Source organism: Rhamphochromis longiceps, linkage group LG16, assembly GCF_057381845.1.
Source record: "Rhamphochromis longiceps isolate RC_006_pf linkage group LG16, R_longiceps_female_GT1.1, whole genome shotgun sequence".
NCBI lineage: Eukaryota > Metazoa > Chordata > Actinopteri > Cichliformes > Cichlidae > Rhamphochromis > Rhamphochromis longiceps.
Genome location: NC_140572.1, coordinates 10,990,634 through 11,007,476, shown reverse-complemented (window position 1 = coordinate 11,007,476; position 16,843 = coordinate 10,990,634). Strand labels below are relative to the sequence as shown.

Here is a 16,843-nt window from a genome sequence, read left to right as displayed (position 1 = left end):
GTGTATTAATGACTAATCTGGTATTGTGGATGGATTTTCTCAGTTGTTCTCCTGACTGAAGTTTGGTCCGTTTGTATCATCCTGCCATGTGATTGCTTTTGTCCCTAACCATCAGGAACCCTCACGTTAACTTTTATCGAGTGGAAAAATGTTAGTGTTCATCCTCCAGCTTCACTGTGTTTATGTTATACTAACATAGCTGTGTCACTAGCGATCACGTAGCAAATCATTATATACCAGCTAGCCAAATTTCAATAACCCTACAAACGTCACTGCTGTTTAGTTTTCTGTCTTCATTCATGTTGGAAGTGATAGCAGAGCTGTACGTTTTAATTTTTTCAGAAATCTCTCAGTCAGAACATGCAATATCATGTTTAGGTGGAAACTAGCGAGCTAACTTCCTGCTAACTTTTAACTCCGTTAAATTTAATAACTTCTATTTTCATGGATTCCTGGATGTTTTAACTTAATTGTTACACATGGTAAAATAATGCTCCGACAATTCATCAAGCGGTGCGCCTTCATAGCTTACCAAAGTAATACTAAAACATTTTTTGGCAGATCTTTGAGTGCTGTGTACCACATAAAAGCAGTTCGAGGTCAGTAAGCACAACCACTGTCGAGTAAGCACTGTAGATTTTTGAGAAAATTAAAGGTTTTTAAGTGCGCCTTATAGTGTGGGAATATGTTAACCCCCCCCCCCCCCCCCCCCCCCCCAAACCCAGTAAGTTGCTTATTGGTTTATACGTTAATATGTCAGTTTTTTGGCTCCATATATTTTCAATTAATACCAGAAAACAGCACCGCCTGCTGATTGGCATTCCATCGATAATCGATTGCATTTAGATTCAATACACAGTTGGTGACGTCACTGATTTTATGGGAAATGAACTGGTACTTATAGTGGTTTCCATTCTAACTGAGCACTCAAAAGTGCTTTATGCTACAGCCTCACCCATTCGCACACACACTTTTATCTCACACTGATAGATGCATCAGGGGCAACTCAGGGTTCAGTATCCTGCTCGAGGATACTTTGGCATGCAGACTGGAGAAGTGCAGAGCGGAACCACCAATCTTTGAATTGGTAGACGAGCCGTTTTTGATTGGCTGTGTTTTCCATGCAGGGTTACTGAAATTAGACCAATCCCTGACTTTGACAAGCTATGATTCTGAAAGACAGATTATGCTAAAGTTCAACTTCATATTTATTTTAACAGAAGTCTTCTATTCCTGCTCTATGATTTCTTCTTAGTCGTCTTCTGTGATCCTCAAATGCTTCCGATTCTTTTTTCGTCTTTCACTGAAACATTATTACAAGCCATCACTCTGAATTTGTTGTTTCTCAGCTTTGTTTTTCATAAACATGCAATGCCACTTTCACTCAAAAAAAGGCTGTGGATAATAAATTAGTACGCTTCTGTGAGGTGCAGTCGTTTGCCGTCTCACTCCAGAGGAAGCTGAGAACAGAGTGATGCTATTTTTAAAACCCCATTAATACGATGACCTTAAACAGAGCTAGATAAAAATGAAACCCAGCATGGCTCCGTTTATGGTTTACCAAATGAAGAAAGAGTGCCCCGCCAAAGTAAAACAACACAGTCCAAGTTCCAGATCTGCTCATAGCATTTGCTTATGATGGCATATTTTTTTGGCTATTACACGAGTTTTAGTCTTTTAGTGACATGATGAGGATGTCAGGGGGTCAGAGGTCACAGAGAGATGGATGAACCCTAATTTGTCTCAGACTTAAAGTGACCTGTGTGGGCTATTATGAAGCAACTGCACTTGTAGAATCATGATCAAGGAGATGAGAGGAGAGGAGTGACACTGTTGCTCACAGAAGGGTTATTAGAAAATGCTGTGTGTGTGTGTGTGTGTGTGTGTGTGTGTGTGTGTGTGTGTGTGTGTGTGTGTGTGTGTGTGTGTGTGTGTGTGTGTGTGTGTGTGTGTGTGTGTGAGCAATTCCAGTGCCTCATTATTGTTCAGTTGCTTGGAGACTGCCACAGGCCAGTGTTCACACGGCCAATTAAAGTTCCCCAGATGCCCTTGTATTTGACTCCTGTGTGTTTTCTAAAACACTGATTTTTAAAACCTTTTTTCAGATCTTCCCTTGATCAAATAGGGATGTTTTATCACAATAGAACAAATATATTCTATTTGTTCTATTATGAATAAATAATAAACATAATAGAATTTGTTTAATAATGCTTTAGATTTCAATATTATACAGAGTATGACAGGTCAGTTTGTTTAAGAAAAGTCTTACAGAAAAAGTTGATTTAAACTCTATTTGAAGGCTTACACCTTATTATTATTATTATTATTATTATTATTATTATTATTATTATTATTATTATTATTATTATTATTATTTTAACTATCATATTAACCACTCAATGAGCTTCTTTATTGTTTAATATTATTTTAGGCTTCCTCTGTCTGATCGCATCAAGTCGTTCTATTCATAGGCCAGAAAAAAAGCACTTAACTGTCTAAGTAATATAAAACATTAAGGAAGCTATGACTTTAAATCAATGAAGGATTAAGTATAGGAACTTCATGCCATCCATGGGGCTTAATAGAAAGCTTGGCAGTGAAAAACATGTGACATTGGATTGTTTAAGGTCCTAAATTAAATTTTGCGTCCTAAGGTTCAGAAACTTTGCTTAGGCTGCTGCCCCTCAGCTGTAAAAGGCTGACGGAGTATTCTTGTCACTCCACCGGGCAGGCTGGGCGGGCAGAGTGAAAACCTAACCTAAATTTGTGAATGAGATAACTTGAGAATGAGGCAGTGTAGGAGCTTCAGATTGATACCATAGGTGTGTCTACAAAATAAATCTTGAACACGTTTGAATTGCAAAGTTCAAGTTTCATTGAAATCTTGTGAACCCAATAACTCCAGAATGAGCTTGAAATCAATAACACAGGCACGTTTACAAATCATCTCAGACTACTCTGAATCTCTGTGACATGAACCTAAAGTGAAAGGTCAAAGTTCAAGTTTTCTGAAAATCTTGTGAATGCGATAACTCGAGAAGAAGGTAATGTAGGATTTTCAAACTGATGCCATAGGGGTGTCTACATAGCAGGCTGAGCTGTACTACTGGTGGTTCAGATGGGTCTCTCTTTAGTCCTGTCACCTCAAGAATTTCTCCTCATTACACATTCGGCTGTCTTTACATGTGTAAAGTTAAAGAATGCCGAGAAGATGCATAAAAATACTAAATAAATTCCTGAAGAATACTTCAGGCCTGGGAGAGGGTACATGCAGACATGCAGTACAGTGATGGAAGTGAGGATGATGAAGGCTTTACTTTGTTTGCTGTGGTCTGTGTAGTTCGGTTGTAGGTTTCATTTTTAAATGTTGATTGCAGTGACGTCAAAAAAAGTTTTTGTTTAACCGGCTTACACCTGTAGATGCCCTGAAACTTTCATGACAGCAGTTAAAGGTTAAATCCAAACAGCCAATCAGAATTTACACAGCAGTGTGAACGCAGCATGAGAAGCAGAGAGGGGAGGGGGAGCATTCTCTCTCTGTCTCCCTCTCTGTCATTGTGGCTCCCTTGCTCTTTGTCTCGCCTGTGCATACACACACACACACGCCTGCCTCCTGTGTGTGTGTCAGGTGTGTGACCTGTGTCTTGTGTCTGCAGTGTGGAAGACATGGAGCAGCAGAAGAAGCAGGACAGTGACTCAGGAGTCGGCAGCGACAACGGAGACAAGAGACTGTCTGCTACTGAGGTGTGTGTGTGTGTCTCTGCATCTGTGTGTCTCTGCATCTGTGTGTCTGTGTGTGGGGGGGGATTTTGTACATTTGTACCAATATGACTGTAACATGTTCAAATATAGGTGTATAGTTATGTGTGTGTATGTATCCATGCACAAATATGCGTTAGACATGTACTTAATACACTCATCTTTACTCCTTTAATCCTCATTTTCTAATCACACCAGCTCATCGTTTTTTTCCTCTGTAAGTCGGTGTATCTGAGTGAGTGCGGTGACATTAAAAGACGGACCCGTTTAGACGTCACTCACTTTTTCTGCAAATTGTTATTTCTTTTGTGGACTTGTGAGTAAATGATTGTGAAAAATGGCAAAAAATGAATTGTTACATTTAACAGTAAATTGTTAAAGAGCATTATTTAAGATGAATTAATACAAAGTTAAAATAAATGACAAATAACTGAAAATTTTAATATTTGACTTTGAATTTGAGATTCTTCTGGATTTGGTCTTGAAATGAAATACTGTTAGAGCGGAGGCACTTTGGCCTCATCTTGTAATTAGGGGCAACTTAACGTTTAGTTGAAGTTATTTTCTTCATTTGAACTGATAAGCTAAAAGTTTTTCTGTCTTTCGTAGTCTTTATCCGTGCAGTGCAGAGGAATTTTGTAGGATTCTGTAAACTGACGTCACGTCGCATCAGTGGGAGTCAGAGATCTCCTTTTCATTTTAGAATGAACACATTTTTTCTTTGTTACTAATTCACACTTTTGGTCATTGTTGAGATAGAAAGCTATTCAAGGCAGCAGCCAGCTCCAGGTCTGCGAAACTGAAATTATAAACTCTAATTTGCAACTGATATGCTTTTCCTGACCCAAAACTACGAGAAAAGTAATAAACTACAACTGAGAACGTTTACACTTTTAACACTCATCAGTTGTTGTGTTCTTGTGTTGAGGTTCTCACAGTTTTGTTTCAGCTCTGAAGCCGTTTCATTGCTTGTTTCAGCCGTCAGATGAAGACAGTCTGAGCCTTAATGTGCCAATGAGTCACATCACAGAGGAGGGAATCGGCAAAGACGACTCGAGTGAACACATCAGCTCTCTGACAGGTACACACACACACACACACACACACACACAGAGTGGCCAGCATGTGGCGATGGTAGACAAACTGTATTATGCTATCTATTGTCACCTGGTTAAACTCTCTGGACAGCCCGGATCCATGTGAATGAATAGTGTGTGCACGTGCGCTCTTATTACTCATGCTTTGGGAGCATAAACATCATCTGGACTTGACTCCGTTGAGAAAAAAGCATAACCAATTTGAGAATGCACATTGAGTGATTCAGTCAATGATTATGGAAAAGAGGAAAGAGTGAAGTAATCAACAGACTTGCACAATTATTTATCTGCTGCTGGATTTGTTCATGCAGCATGAAGCAGTGCTCAGCACCATCTACAAGTCAGGAGATCCCGTACGAGCCCTGCCATGCGATGTGGTTCAGCAGTGTACAAACTGAGGGTTTAGTAGTTTTGCTTTTCTAACCTGTCAGCTGTGTGTGTAAAAGTATCTGGGCTGTTGAACTCTATTAAAGAACAGCAGCAGCTCCCCAGACACAGTTTAAATAGACTTCAATCAGCCTTAATTAGGTTAGAGCTGATGGAGGGTCACATTTACTGAACTGAGATGAGTGAAAAGAGGTTATTTATATTTCTAAACAAATCCTTAATCCTGGCATCACAAAGATGTTTTACATATTATATATTTGACAAATGTGTTGTTTTTAAAATAGCAGCAAGCTCCTGCTGTGGTTTTTATTATTTATCGCCAATTTTCTTGTGAAAAGTTTAGAAAATGAATGAAATTTAAACAAACACAAAAAATTAGGGAAAGAATTCTCAAAGGTTTTAAGAGCTGACTTAAGGGCTAACTCACGCACCTGACCTGCTTTCCTCCAATCGCTTCTCCTGCACATTCTGCCACTCGACATCTGTCTTGGCAACGGCTCCGGGCAGATATTTGTGCTGCGTTACGCATGACTGACTAAAATTGATGGAGCTGTGACGTTTACAAGTCCCTTTATAACTTTGGTTATGCAGGTAATTATAATCCTTCATGGGTTCACTTTCATGGGAGTTGTGCTTTTGTGCCCATATTTTTCATATTCTATCAAACCTGTGGTGCAGAATTCTACAGCCTACACTTCAGCTTAAAACTGAGAGTTCATGTTTCCTTCATTTCAGCAGACCCAAACTCTGACTCGGTGCAGCTGATTGAGGAGAGCCCTACGGAAGCCCTGAGAGACCAGAACAGAGACTCTTCTCTCAGCACTCGCTTCATCAACTACATCAAGGCAAGAGCTCGTGTTGTGTTGCGTCTGCACACCTCTGAGTGCTTCAGTTAAAAATTGATGCAGTAAATGGTTCACTTCATGCATAATGCCTCCCTCTGATTGAGGTTATGTAAAACTATTATGTTCACTGGGTTACTTTATTCCAGCATTAGTTACGCTGCCTGTCGTTTTAGGCTCATGCGGTTTGTTTAAATGGAGCCTGCAGCATAAACTGTCACTTTATGTTAATCTCAATTAAAATTCCTTTTAGACTTAAAAGTTTTGCTTGAATTGTCATGAAGAGAGCCAGCTCTACTTAGTATTGGAGTTCATCCACCTTTTTTTAGCTTATTCCAAGTTAAAAGTACAAACGGGTTTCACATCATCAAAACTCAGTTTTTACCTCTGCCGATGTTATTCTCCAGTTGCACATTGCTTCTAGTCATTGAATTGGCCGTGAACTCCTCTGTATACCAAAGTACTCTACAGTCAAATTGCAGAATAAAGACTTGCTGTTAGAAAAGAGTAAGAAACAAGAAAAGCATAAAGAATGGAAGGAATGGATGAAGAAAAAGGACTCTGTTTTCTAATTGTACGGAGGAGAAAGTGGTAACGTCTCTGAGCCGGACTGTGGATCATGTGATTTCTGCAGCTGTTGCTGATTTGCGTACGCTTGTCTTTGCAGGGTAGGACGGCAGCAGACTTCGACGAGCCCCTCAGGATAGAAGAAGACTCTCACTGGTCAACACAACAAACGTAAGTTCGTGAGCATAGTGTCGTTTCGATTTCCACTTTATGACTCACGTTTAGTTTCTCCTCATTTATTGGTAGATTATTGTATTGTATGTCATAATTAGATATTTTTCTTCTACTTTTATTAGCACAGGTTATTCAGTATCTTTTTGCAGCATCATTCAAAATCAGTAGTGATTTTTTTGTGTTTCTTTCTGTTGATTGATGACAATTTAGAATCTACAAGTATCCTCTGAGGGATTTTACCAGCTGTGATTTTATGATATGGCACCATCATCACCCGTGTAAATACACTGTACATATACATGACTCTCATTTCTATCTTTGTGGCTGCAGGTCAAAAGTCACAGGGGGCACAGAGCTCCACATCGACATGATCAACCAGCTAAAAGAGGCTGTGGAACTGCTGCAGGACCCCAGCAGGTGAAAAACACCAACAGCTGAGTGTTAGTTAGAGCTAAGTGACACCACAGTGAGTCTATAAGAGTATCCATAGTCTGTTTCCCTTTGCTGAGTAATAATTCATATCTGCAGCACTATGTTACCACTGCTGAACTTACTTAAACTATGAGAGAATTAAACTTGACTGAAGTCATGTTTTTGTTTTTAGTTTGTTTTTCTCATTTGCAAGCCAGCACTCTGTGGCATTACTATTGTGTTTTGTGCATCAGGGTGAACACAGAGGAAGATTTGTCTGGAGTCCAGCTCTATCCAGTGGAGATGGTCACAGTGGACGAGTCACTCAAGTAAGATTCCATGAATCTGCATTTAAGACTACTTGTATCATGACTGTGGAAAAGGTTTTGGCCTGATGGACTGAGGGGAGAAATGTTTTTGTGTTAAAAATCTCTTCTTTTTTTTTTAGCTCCGAAAGCATTCTACCTCTATTTAATTCAGTTCGGTTTTATTTATATAGCAGCAAATCACAACAACAGCTGCCTCTAGGTGCTTTATTTTATAAGGTGGAAATCCTACGACAATACAGAGAAAACGCCAAACAACAGATGACCCCCTATGAGAAAGGGCTTTGATATAAACAGGAAGCAAACCTCCGGCAGAACCAGGCTCAGGGAGGGGAGCCATTGGGTGAGGGGAGGGAGATGGGACCAAGACACACTGTGGAGGAGAGCAACACATTAATGATGAGTAATGATTGAGTGAAGAGTGGTGTATGAACACAACAAAAAATCCATCAGTGTGTCTTGTATGTCAGACTTGATTACTCTGTATCATCTTCTCTGTCAGCCCACAGTCAGTGACAGCTATCATTTTATTAACGTTCAATCGATAGCCTCAATTTGTGTAAGTAAATATTCTAGGCATGATCAGAAAGTCCTGGAAGTTGAACTGGGCTAATTAAACAGGACTATGGGCAGAAATCTGTGCCATCAGAAACTGAATTTGAATAAGTTAAATTTGAATTTGAATTGCTCCGATTGAATCTGAATTGTAACTTGAATAAATGCTTTTGAAAACTGAATTTGAATTAGTCTAATTTGAAATTGAATTTATGGTTTGAAAATGATCATCACTAAATTGAAATTGAATTTATATTTTGAAAATGAATTGATTTGCTTTGAAACTGCATTTTATCCTTTAAAAATTCAGCTCTCGAATAATTTCAGTTTCACTTCTCACCATTCAGTTTCAGTTCTACAATTCAATTTCAGTTCCAAAATTCAGTTTTTTGGAACTTACATCCGGTTCCGGTTCAAGCGCAGATTAATAGAACTACGTTTTACTAGTGGACCGAAAGTGTTACCGACGGGAATCTACAGCGTCTTTAGCTGAATTAAGACTTCAGAAGTCATTCGTCATGTCGAATGACCAGCGGATAAACTCTCAGGTTGGTAATAAATGTATTACATGTATAAGAACAAGCGTCATGTTAACAAAAGATAGCCGTAAGGTAACTGTTATGCTTATTGTAGCTGTTAGCTAAAAACGCTAATTTAGCGTAGTTTGCCCTGAATTCAGCTTTGACAAACAAATATGATCGACTGTTTCTAGTAGAATTCCAAAGTTGTCATCTTGTACCCTCTCAGAGTGCCCCTCTGTATGCTTGCAGAGACCCCTACAGTAGGGAAACATGCAAAACAGTGTCCAAACCTTTGTGTTTTAGCTTTATTTATGTCTTACACAGCATCCCAACTCTTTAGCTAACTTAATAACTTTAGCTAAAGTGAATAGTTAGTCTAATTCATTAGTGCAGCATTACTGGATCACCTCTGTTTGAAGTGATATAATATGATATACAACTATCACTGTGTTTAACTACCATAATAATTCTTAGGGTACTGAGTGCATGCTTAATTAGATATATTTTTTAAACATACTGCTCCATTACTATGTTTGACAGGCTGAAGTTGTCGGGTCACCTCCTAAATCGACCATCTTTTACAGGTGTTTTGTGCCAGAAATGGAGTGTCCACTGAAGACTGAAGATACTGAATCTCTACGCCTTGCCATTGATCCCTATTGTGCCTTCATCTAGACAAGAGACATTAACTTAACCACTCTCATATGCTCTGTACCTACACCACATTCCCTGACAGTCGTAGCTTGGCTCATCTGAGGGTGAAATTATAAGAATGTGTTATTTTGCAAAGTGCTCTCTAGTGTTCCTAAATAAAATATGGCATTGATGTCATTTCTTTTGAATTAATCCCTTCTTCTGAAATATAAGAACCTCTTCTGGTTTTAATGGCACTTTGGATTTCCTGACTTTCTGTTCCACTTCCAAACCCAAATAGATGCTGACAAGCTGCCACAGTAACATGGAAGAGGGAAAGACGTTGGAAAGGACTACTACAAATAAACCTAATGCCTAACCATGAAAAGTGTAAAATAAGAACAACAATAATAATAATAATAAAGATAAAAGATGAAGTAACAAGTTTTTAGTTTATTCCAAATGATCATCCAGATGTCTGTGACATGTGATGACAAACACCATAATGGAAGGCCTTAGTCATCACATGCTTAAACTCATATATTTTTGCATATGCTGAACAGGCAGTCAGACATGCTGTAACTGTGGGGTAGAAAACAGCATGAACACCATACGGCAGGGGTCTCAAACTCCAGTCCTCGAGGGCATGGAAAAGTTGCATGACTCCAGTCCACCCTTGAGGACTGGAGTTTGAGACCCCTGTCATATGGAATATGACAGGTGTGGTTGAACTGCATGAAGACTCTGACGTTTGTCTTCTCTTCTGGCAGGACAGGAATGTGGCCTTGTCCTGTGAGCCACAGTAAGGATGTACTTAGAGTAGAACTGGACTGTCACCGGCCTCAGGCTCTTCACCCTTTTCAAAGACAAAGCAGTCATTTAGATAAAATATTAGATATTGTTTACCTGTAAATGCACAAAGAGAATTTAGAAATGTAATTATTGTCAAGAGTGAACAAGCACTGATAGTATAATCTACAGCTGTGGCCAAACGTTTAGAGAATGAGAAGTGTTGTTTGCTTATTTACAAAGTTTGCTGTTTCAGTGATAGTTGTATATCATATTATATCACTTCAAACAGAGGTGATCCAGTAATGCTGCACTAATGAATTAGACTAACTATTCACTTTAGCTAAAGTTATTAAGTCAGCTAAAGAGTTGGGATGCTGTGTAAGACATAAATAAAGCTAAAACACAAAGGTTTGGACACTGTTTTGCATGTTTCCCTACTGTAGGGGTCTCTGCAAGCATACAGAGGGGGTACTCTGAGAGGGTCCAAGATGACAACTTTGGAATTCTACTAGAAACAGTCGATCATATTTGTTTGTCAAAGCTGAATTCAGGGCAAACTACGCTAAATTAGCGTTTTTAGCTAACAGCTACAATAAGCATAACAGTTACTGTACGGCTATCTTTTGTTAACATGACGCTTGTTCTTATACATGTAATACATTTATTACCAACCTGAGAGTTTATCCGCTGGTCATTCGACATGACGAATGACTTCTGAAGTCTTAATTCAGCTAAAGACGCTGTAGATTCCCGTCAGTAACACTTTCGGTCCGCTAGTAAAACGTAGTTCTATTAATCTGCGCTTGAACCGGAACCGGATGTAAGTTCCAAAAAACTGAATTTTGGAACTGAAATTGAATTGTAGAACTGAAACTGAATGGTGAGAAGTGAAACTGAAATTATTCGAGAGCTGAATTTTTAAAGGATAAAATGCAGTTTCAAAGCAAATCAATTCATTTTCAAAATATAAATTCAATTTCAATTTAGTGATGATCATTTTCAAACCATAAATTCAATTTCAAATTAGACTAATTCAAATTCAGTTTTCAAAAGCATTTATTCAAGTTACAATTCAGATTCAATCTGAGCAATTCAAATTCAAATTTAACTTATTCAAATTCAGTTTCTGATGGCACAGATTTCTGCCCATACAGGACCAACTGTCTCACAATTTTGAGTTTGAATTGAATTCATTCATTTAAAAGGAACAGTGTATATTAGTGAACATATTAATCTTAAAATGGCAGAATTAGCAAAAAAGGCTACTTTTCATCTGTAGTCCTTTGCTGTAAATGGGCTGAAAAAATGGCTATTACAAAGAATTCATCATGCATCTTTGTAGAAGACAGTTCAATGCCGTCTTGTTCCTAAGATGCTTCTAAACCTAAATTCTGAAAAACATAAAATAAATGTCTTTTCTTGTATTTGGGCCAATATGGTCGTTCCTGAAGATAAATGTAGTTCTGATTCTGTACACTGTTTTATGTAGGGTCATGGTAAAGTAGATCACTTGCCCTTATTTTCCTTTTTTTTTCTCCTTAGCGGGCAGGACAGTGATGACGGCGCCACATCACCAAAGGTACAGTATGAGCTCGTTAGAGCTCTTTAGCTCTAACACACATACATGGCATACATGTTTCTTAGTTTCTGGAAGGACTTCCAGGTTGGTTCAAACTCCAGTTTGTTGGCCAGTAATTTATAATAAAATAGCAACATTCACTGTGTCTGAAGAGTTCTGCTAAAACTTGGATTTTGAGCTTTTTGTTGGATTTCTGGGTCAGCAGGTGGCAGTGATTTTTATTAATGAGAACTTTCAGGAAATGCCTGGTGGCTCTTCTCTTTGACAAAAGCACCAGAGGAAGTTTCAACAGATGAAAATGTTATTTTGGTATAAACATTTTAGAGGAAAGAATTGGTACTTGCAGCCAAATAACGTTCAAACTCTCCTTCATTTTTCCTTCATGATCCCTGAGCCATCCAAGCAGAACATGTAGGGTCATTTAGAGGGCTAAAGACCCCCTAATATACTGAAGGCATAATTATAGTATAATATGTGATATATATAGAGAGAGACTAGAAATGAAGAAACCTTTTTCTGGCCTTTTCTTATAGTATTTCAAGTCCTATCCACTACCACTAGGTGGTCCAGTTTGCAAAGACACCTCTCTTATCTAAAAAATGTATTAATGACTATCCTCAACTGGTGGAGCTCAGCAGGTGGAAAAGTGTTGTGCGTTCCTAGATAAGTAAAACCTGTAGGTATGCTAGTAACAGAAAATACTTACAGCTGAAACCTTTGATGCGTCCTGTAGCAGCACATGGATGAAGGTGGCTGTGAGTTCCAGAAGAAGAGACAGATGATTCTAGAAAAGGCCAGGTTTGAAGCCCAGCTTGCGTGCCGGGAGTATGAGTGGCATATGTCGATCAAGGTAAACGTAGCGCCAGACCTCTGGATGTAGTCTCTGTCCTCCGAGTGAGCTGTCTACGGTCGTGCTTCGCAGTGATCCAACGGTCGTGTGTCTGTTTGCTGTGTTAGCTGCCGATCACACCTCTCTGAGCTTTTCACGTGTCGCATTTCATCCAGCAGCCTGATCCACATGTGCACAGAGAGGGAATGTGTTTCTCTGTTGCTACATGCGAGTCTCAATCTTTCACCAGTTACTCGCAGGCTTTCTTGGGAAATTACTAACTGGCTAAACTGAAAGTGGGTTTACTGAAAGCCTTTGTAGTGGACAGTAGAAAAACAAGTGGCTGGTGTTTTCTCTCCCATGTTAGTGTGCAACATTCATCTGCTGAAGTGGCTGTGTGACTTTGTTTTATAATTAACACTGTTTCAGGGTTATTTTTGTAATTTCATGAACTATATATTATGATGTGACTATTTATTGGATTAACACCAAAACTTTGTTTTTTTATATTTCTGTACTACCTCTATTTATTTCTGGGTTAAAGCATCGGTTAAAACATCCAATGCTTAAAACAGTAATACCAGAATTTGTCTTTCTATTGCTTTTTTCCTTTTTCTTTCTATTATTGTAGGGTCTTTACCATAAAGTGCCTTGAGGCAGCCGTTGTTGTAATTTGACAATGGTTACAAATAAAAAAATAAAATTGAATTCAATTGAAAAATTGAATTCTGTTGTAAAACATTCCCTATTTCCTCAAATTAGATTAGGAATGATAGGTTTCTGTATGGAAGACACTGAATTGAATGTACCATTAAGTTTATGTTACATGGGGTGTTTTGGGCAAGGTCTGTTTACATTTGCAAAACTTATGGATGTTGTCTAAAATGTTATATGTTTTGTCACAATTAATTGTTCTTTGTTTTCTCCATTATGTTAACATTTTTTCTTGTGTTTAGCTAGCTAACTTAATGTGTACAATAGCAAACCTGTGACACTATGAGTGCAGTGGGTTTCTGCTTTGATGGTCATCACTCTTTGTACAGGCCTGTAAGCAGCACTGTATTTAGAACAAATGGAAATCAAAGAAGATATATATTGCAGTGTGTTCTGCATATATTTTAAACTGCTGTTGTTCACATAAGAAATGCAAATTCAGATCAGATGTTATTACCAGGTGAAAATATGGAAGACCGTAGGATTTTTTTTTTTTTTAAAATAAAAATAAAACAGTCTTTGGAAAAGAATATGTACCTCTTCAATTTTGTTGAATTACACACCTCTGGAGCGTTGGTGCTGACACTAAGCTAGTCTGCTGTATCTGTGTTTCTGCTCACCATATGAGTTGAGTGATGGTTGAAGGTAGAGGAGGCAGGAACTGAGTGGAGTGTTGTTCTGAGTTCAATTTTAGGCCACTGAGCTCCTGTTAGTCTGCACAGGTTCATCACAGGAGTGAATGTGTTTCTGTGTACTTTATCTCTCTCTGTGGAGTCATTCATAAGTCTGTGTCATTGAAAACTGCACATGAAGCACAGGATCAAGAGTGTCCAGCATTTTTTCATTAAATTGACTAAAATAGGACTGACTTTAATTTTTGTTTCCATTTCTGTTGTTGTAGCGAAATGACAGATCTCCAGTGAGCGGACCTCCATCCTTCTCCAGCCCACCCTTTGGACTGAAACCTCGTTCGGGTGAGTCAGCTGAGATAGTGGACCAGGTTAACTGGAGTACCAGATGTACAGGTTAACAAATTGGGGTTTTTTTCTGGACAGAGTATACTTTCAGTTACCACACTGTGATAATTTAATGGCATTTACTATGCTGGTCGCTGAAAAAAAATGCACAGTCTGAGTGTAGGATGAACACCTGATTTTGACATGAGCTCTGTTGCTCTAGTCATACAGTTTGTAGCTTATGTAGTTTTAATTTAAGCTTAGCCTAGAGCTCAACATTCTAATTGATATAATCCATATTGGTTAAACAAGAGTGTAGGAAATTGTCTTTCTTTTACGTGGCTTTATATGGCTTTAAAAACCCTAAAAGCAAAACTTTCTACAGGTGGGTGAAAAAGCAAACGCACTTAATTATTTTTCTTCTAAGGCCCTAAAAGGGTGTCAGCTTTAATACACTGCTGGAAACGTCATCATAATAATGTTGGTCCAGGATAAACATTAAAACTGACATTGTTTGAGCGTTCAGCTAATGCTTTGAAAAACTCTTGCTCACAAACCAACATGTATACCTAAATTTGACTAACAGCAAACCTAATTTTGTAATATATTTATTATTTTGTAAAAATTAACAACTTGAAATGCTTACCATTTGTTCCAGAATCTTATACAGAGTTTTATACAAACTAAGGCATTTTTTCCCGAACATTGCAATGCTATGACATCATAACAGTGTGACTGGTCAGTTGATCCTGGACAAACAGTATTGAACAACACCAACACGGGCATATCAGATACACCGCTGGAAACCCTGAACTTAGTCATTAGCTTAAAGCGAAGCAGCAGCAGTCATGTTGTGGCAGCTTGTGGCCCCTGCTCATCAGCTTTATTTGCAGAATGATAGAAAGCTTCTGCCCATGCTTTATTATAGTTGGCAACCATCCAGCTTTTGTTTGCTGTTACCAGTGTGAAATGATGCTAACCGCTAATGAAGCTAACATGATGCTAACAGCATGTGAGAGTGATTTGTAATGTGAAATGCCACTAATCTTTATTTTGTTTTGTGCTGTTTTGTTTTGTGTCTTGTCATCTCATTCTGTTTCTTTGCTTCACCTTTTTTACCTTTTCTGATTTACTTGTTTGTTTGCTTTTTGCCTTTTTTTGTGGCACTTTCATTTCTCCTGCATGACCTTTGATGTTTAAAATCACATAAACACTCATTTAATCTGACCTGCCTGCATTTTTGAATCAATACCTGCTTCATTGATTCCTGAAAACTAATTCACACTTTCTCCTGGTGATTTTTGCTGTTTTTCGGGGTGTGTTTTTCGTGGAATGAACTTTGCCTTGCTGTACTTGGTTCACCTTGATGCTCACCCTACCACCACCACCTCCTCCAACTACCTTCCTTGCACTACACACACCCCCCACCTCCTGCGTCTCTGAACACTTCCCACTTCCCACCCGCCTGGTTGTAGCTCCACCCTCGCTGCCCTGCTCGCCCCCGCCTTCCTCTCTCGACCCCTCCCTCCTCCCACAGGCCTCGCCCCTCCATAGAGATACACCTCGTAGCCATGACGACGGAGGCAATCACAACCGGGGTAGGTCCCGCTTTATCTGCTAATTGGCCAGATGACACACATCTGGGCTGAGCTGTCTGCTGACAAACCCTGGGTAGGGACCGTTTTCTCTTCAAAGCCAGAAAAGCCTGTCATTACTGGTCTTTAACTTTAAAGGTGGTCTTTAAATGTGTTTTAAAAAACAAAAAACATTTTGAATTTAGTCTTTTGTCTGTTGTTTTTCTGTTCATTAGTCCACAACTTGTTTACCATCCTATGTCATATCATATCATTTTATTTAACACCAGCAGCACTCACAAAAAGTGAGCGTATCAGAATTGGTTTTCAGAGTCATTGCAAAGACAGCTGTCATCGCCCCCCCGTCCTGAAAAGGATAAGCAAAGAGGATTGCTAATTAATTAATTAACTAATTAATTAAGGTTATATCATTGGGAATTACTGATCTATACCAGGTTTAATTTCAGAGTTCCAGGAACAGAGCCATTATAAATGAAAAACCAACCTGATTTGAATTTGGGCGATCTCCTCTTGCAGTCACCTCCAGTCCACGTAAAGGAACCATTTCCAGCACAGTTGCTCTTGTTCTGTCTCTCCATGGAAACCCCATTATGACTATATAACTGTCAACTCTGACTTCACCACAGCCTTCAAACTTTCACAGCCATGAGTGTACACATCAGCTTCTCTCCATCTGAACAGTTTAGTTTTGTTAGGTTCAGTTTTAGTTGTAACAAGGCTTTATATCTGTCAGAATAAGCATTATTGATACACATGTGAAGGTCCTTTAGTCCCAGTCATGACATGCTAACCATTCACAGCCTGGTTGTGCTGACAAAAAAGACTAAAACTAAAGGGAATTCCAGGATATTTTTGTATTTTTCTGTACTGTTTTTCTTTTCCAAGCTCTGTTTTTTACATTTTTATTTTTATTTCAAACCAAAATGTTTTCCCCACTGAGCTTTTAGTGCAATAATATAAGGGTGACCGTTTTAGCACACTGGAGGCTATTGAGGAGGCGCATCGCAGGTTGCAGAGAGATATTGAAAAACAGCAGCTGTGCTGTGGAAGCCATCCAGGCATGAAGACAATGGTGTTGAATGAGAGATCGGGTATGGTTTTTTATT

At 38.8% G+C, this 16,843-nt stretch overlaps 1 protein-coding gene across 5 annotated transcripts in view; it reads left to right on the top strand.

The window, feature by feature from the left end:
• lrch1 (leucine-rich repeats and calponin homology (CH) domain containing 1) overlaps window positions 1–16,843 on the top strand; it is a 103,056-nt gene that overhangs the window by 63,506 nt on the left and 22,707 nt on the right. For 2 of the 5 annotated variants that reach the window (XM_085385622.1, XM_085385626.1), the window contains exons 7-15: window positions 3,657–3,744; window positions 4,738–4,840; window positions 5,979–6,088; window positions 6,753–6,823; window positions 7,157–7,243; window positions 7,492–7,566; window positions 11,607–11,643; window positions 14,088–14,160; window positions 15,618–15,740. In XM_085385622.1, the coding sequence (XP_085241748.1) occupies window positions 3,657–3,744; window positions 4,738–4,840; window positions 5,979–6,088; window positions 6,753–6,823; window positions 7,157–7,243; window positions 7,492–7,566; window positions 11,607–11,643; window positions 14,088–14,160; window positions 15,618–15,740 (767 nt within the window). Of the gene's footprint in view, window positions 1–3,656; window positions 3,745–4,737; window positions 4,841–5,978; window positions 6,089–6,752; window positions 6,824–7,156; window positions 7,244–7,491; window positions 7,567–11,606; window positions 11,644–12,376; window positions 12,494–14,087; window positions 14,161–15,617; window positions 15,741–16,843 lie in introns of all 5 variants that reach the window. The other 3 variants (XM_085385625.1, XM_085385623.1, XM_085385624.1) reach the window with 3 other exon arrangements.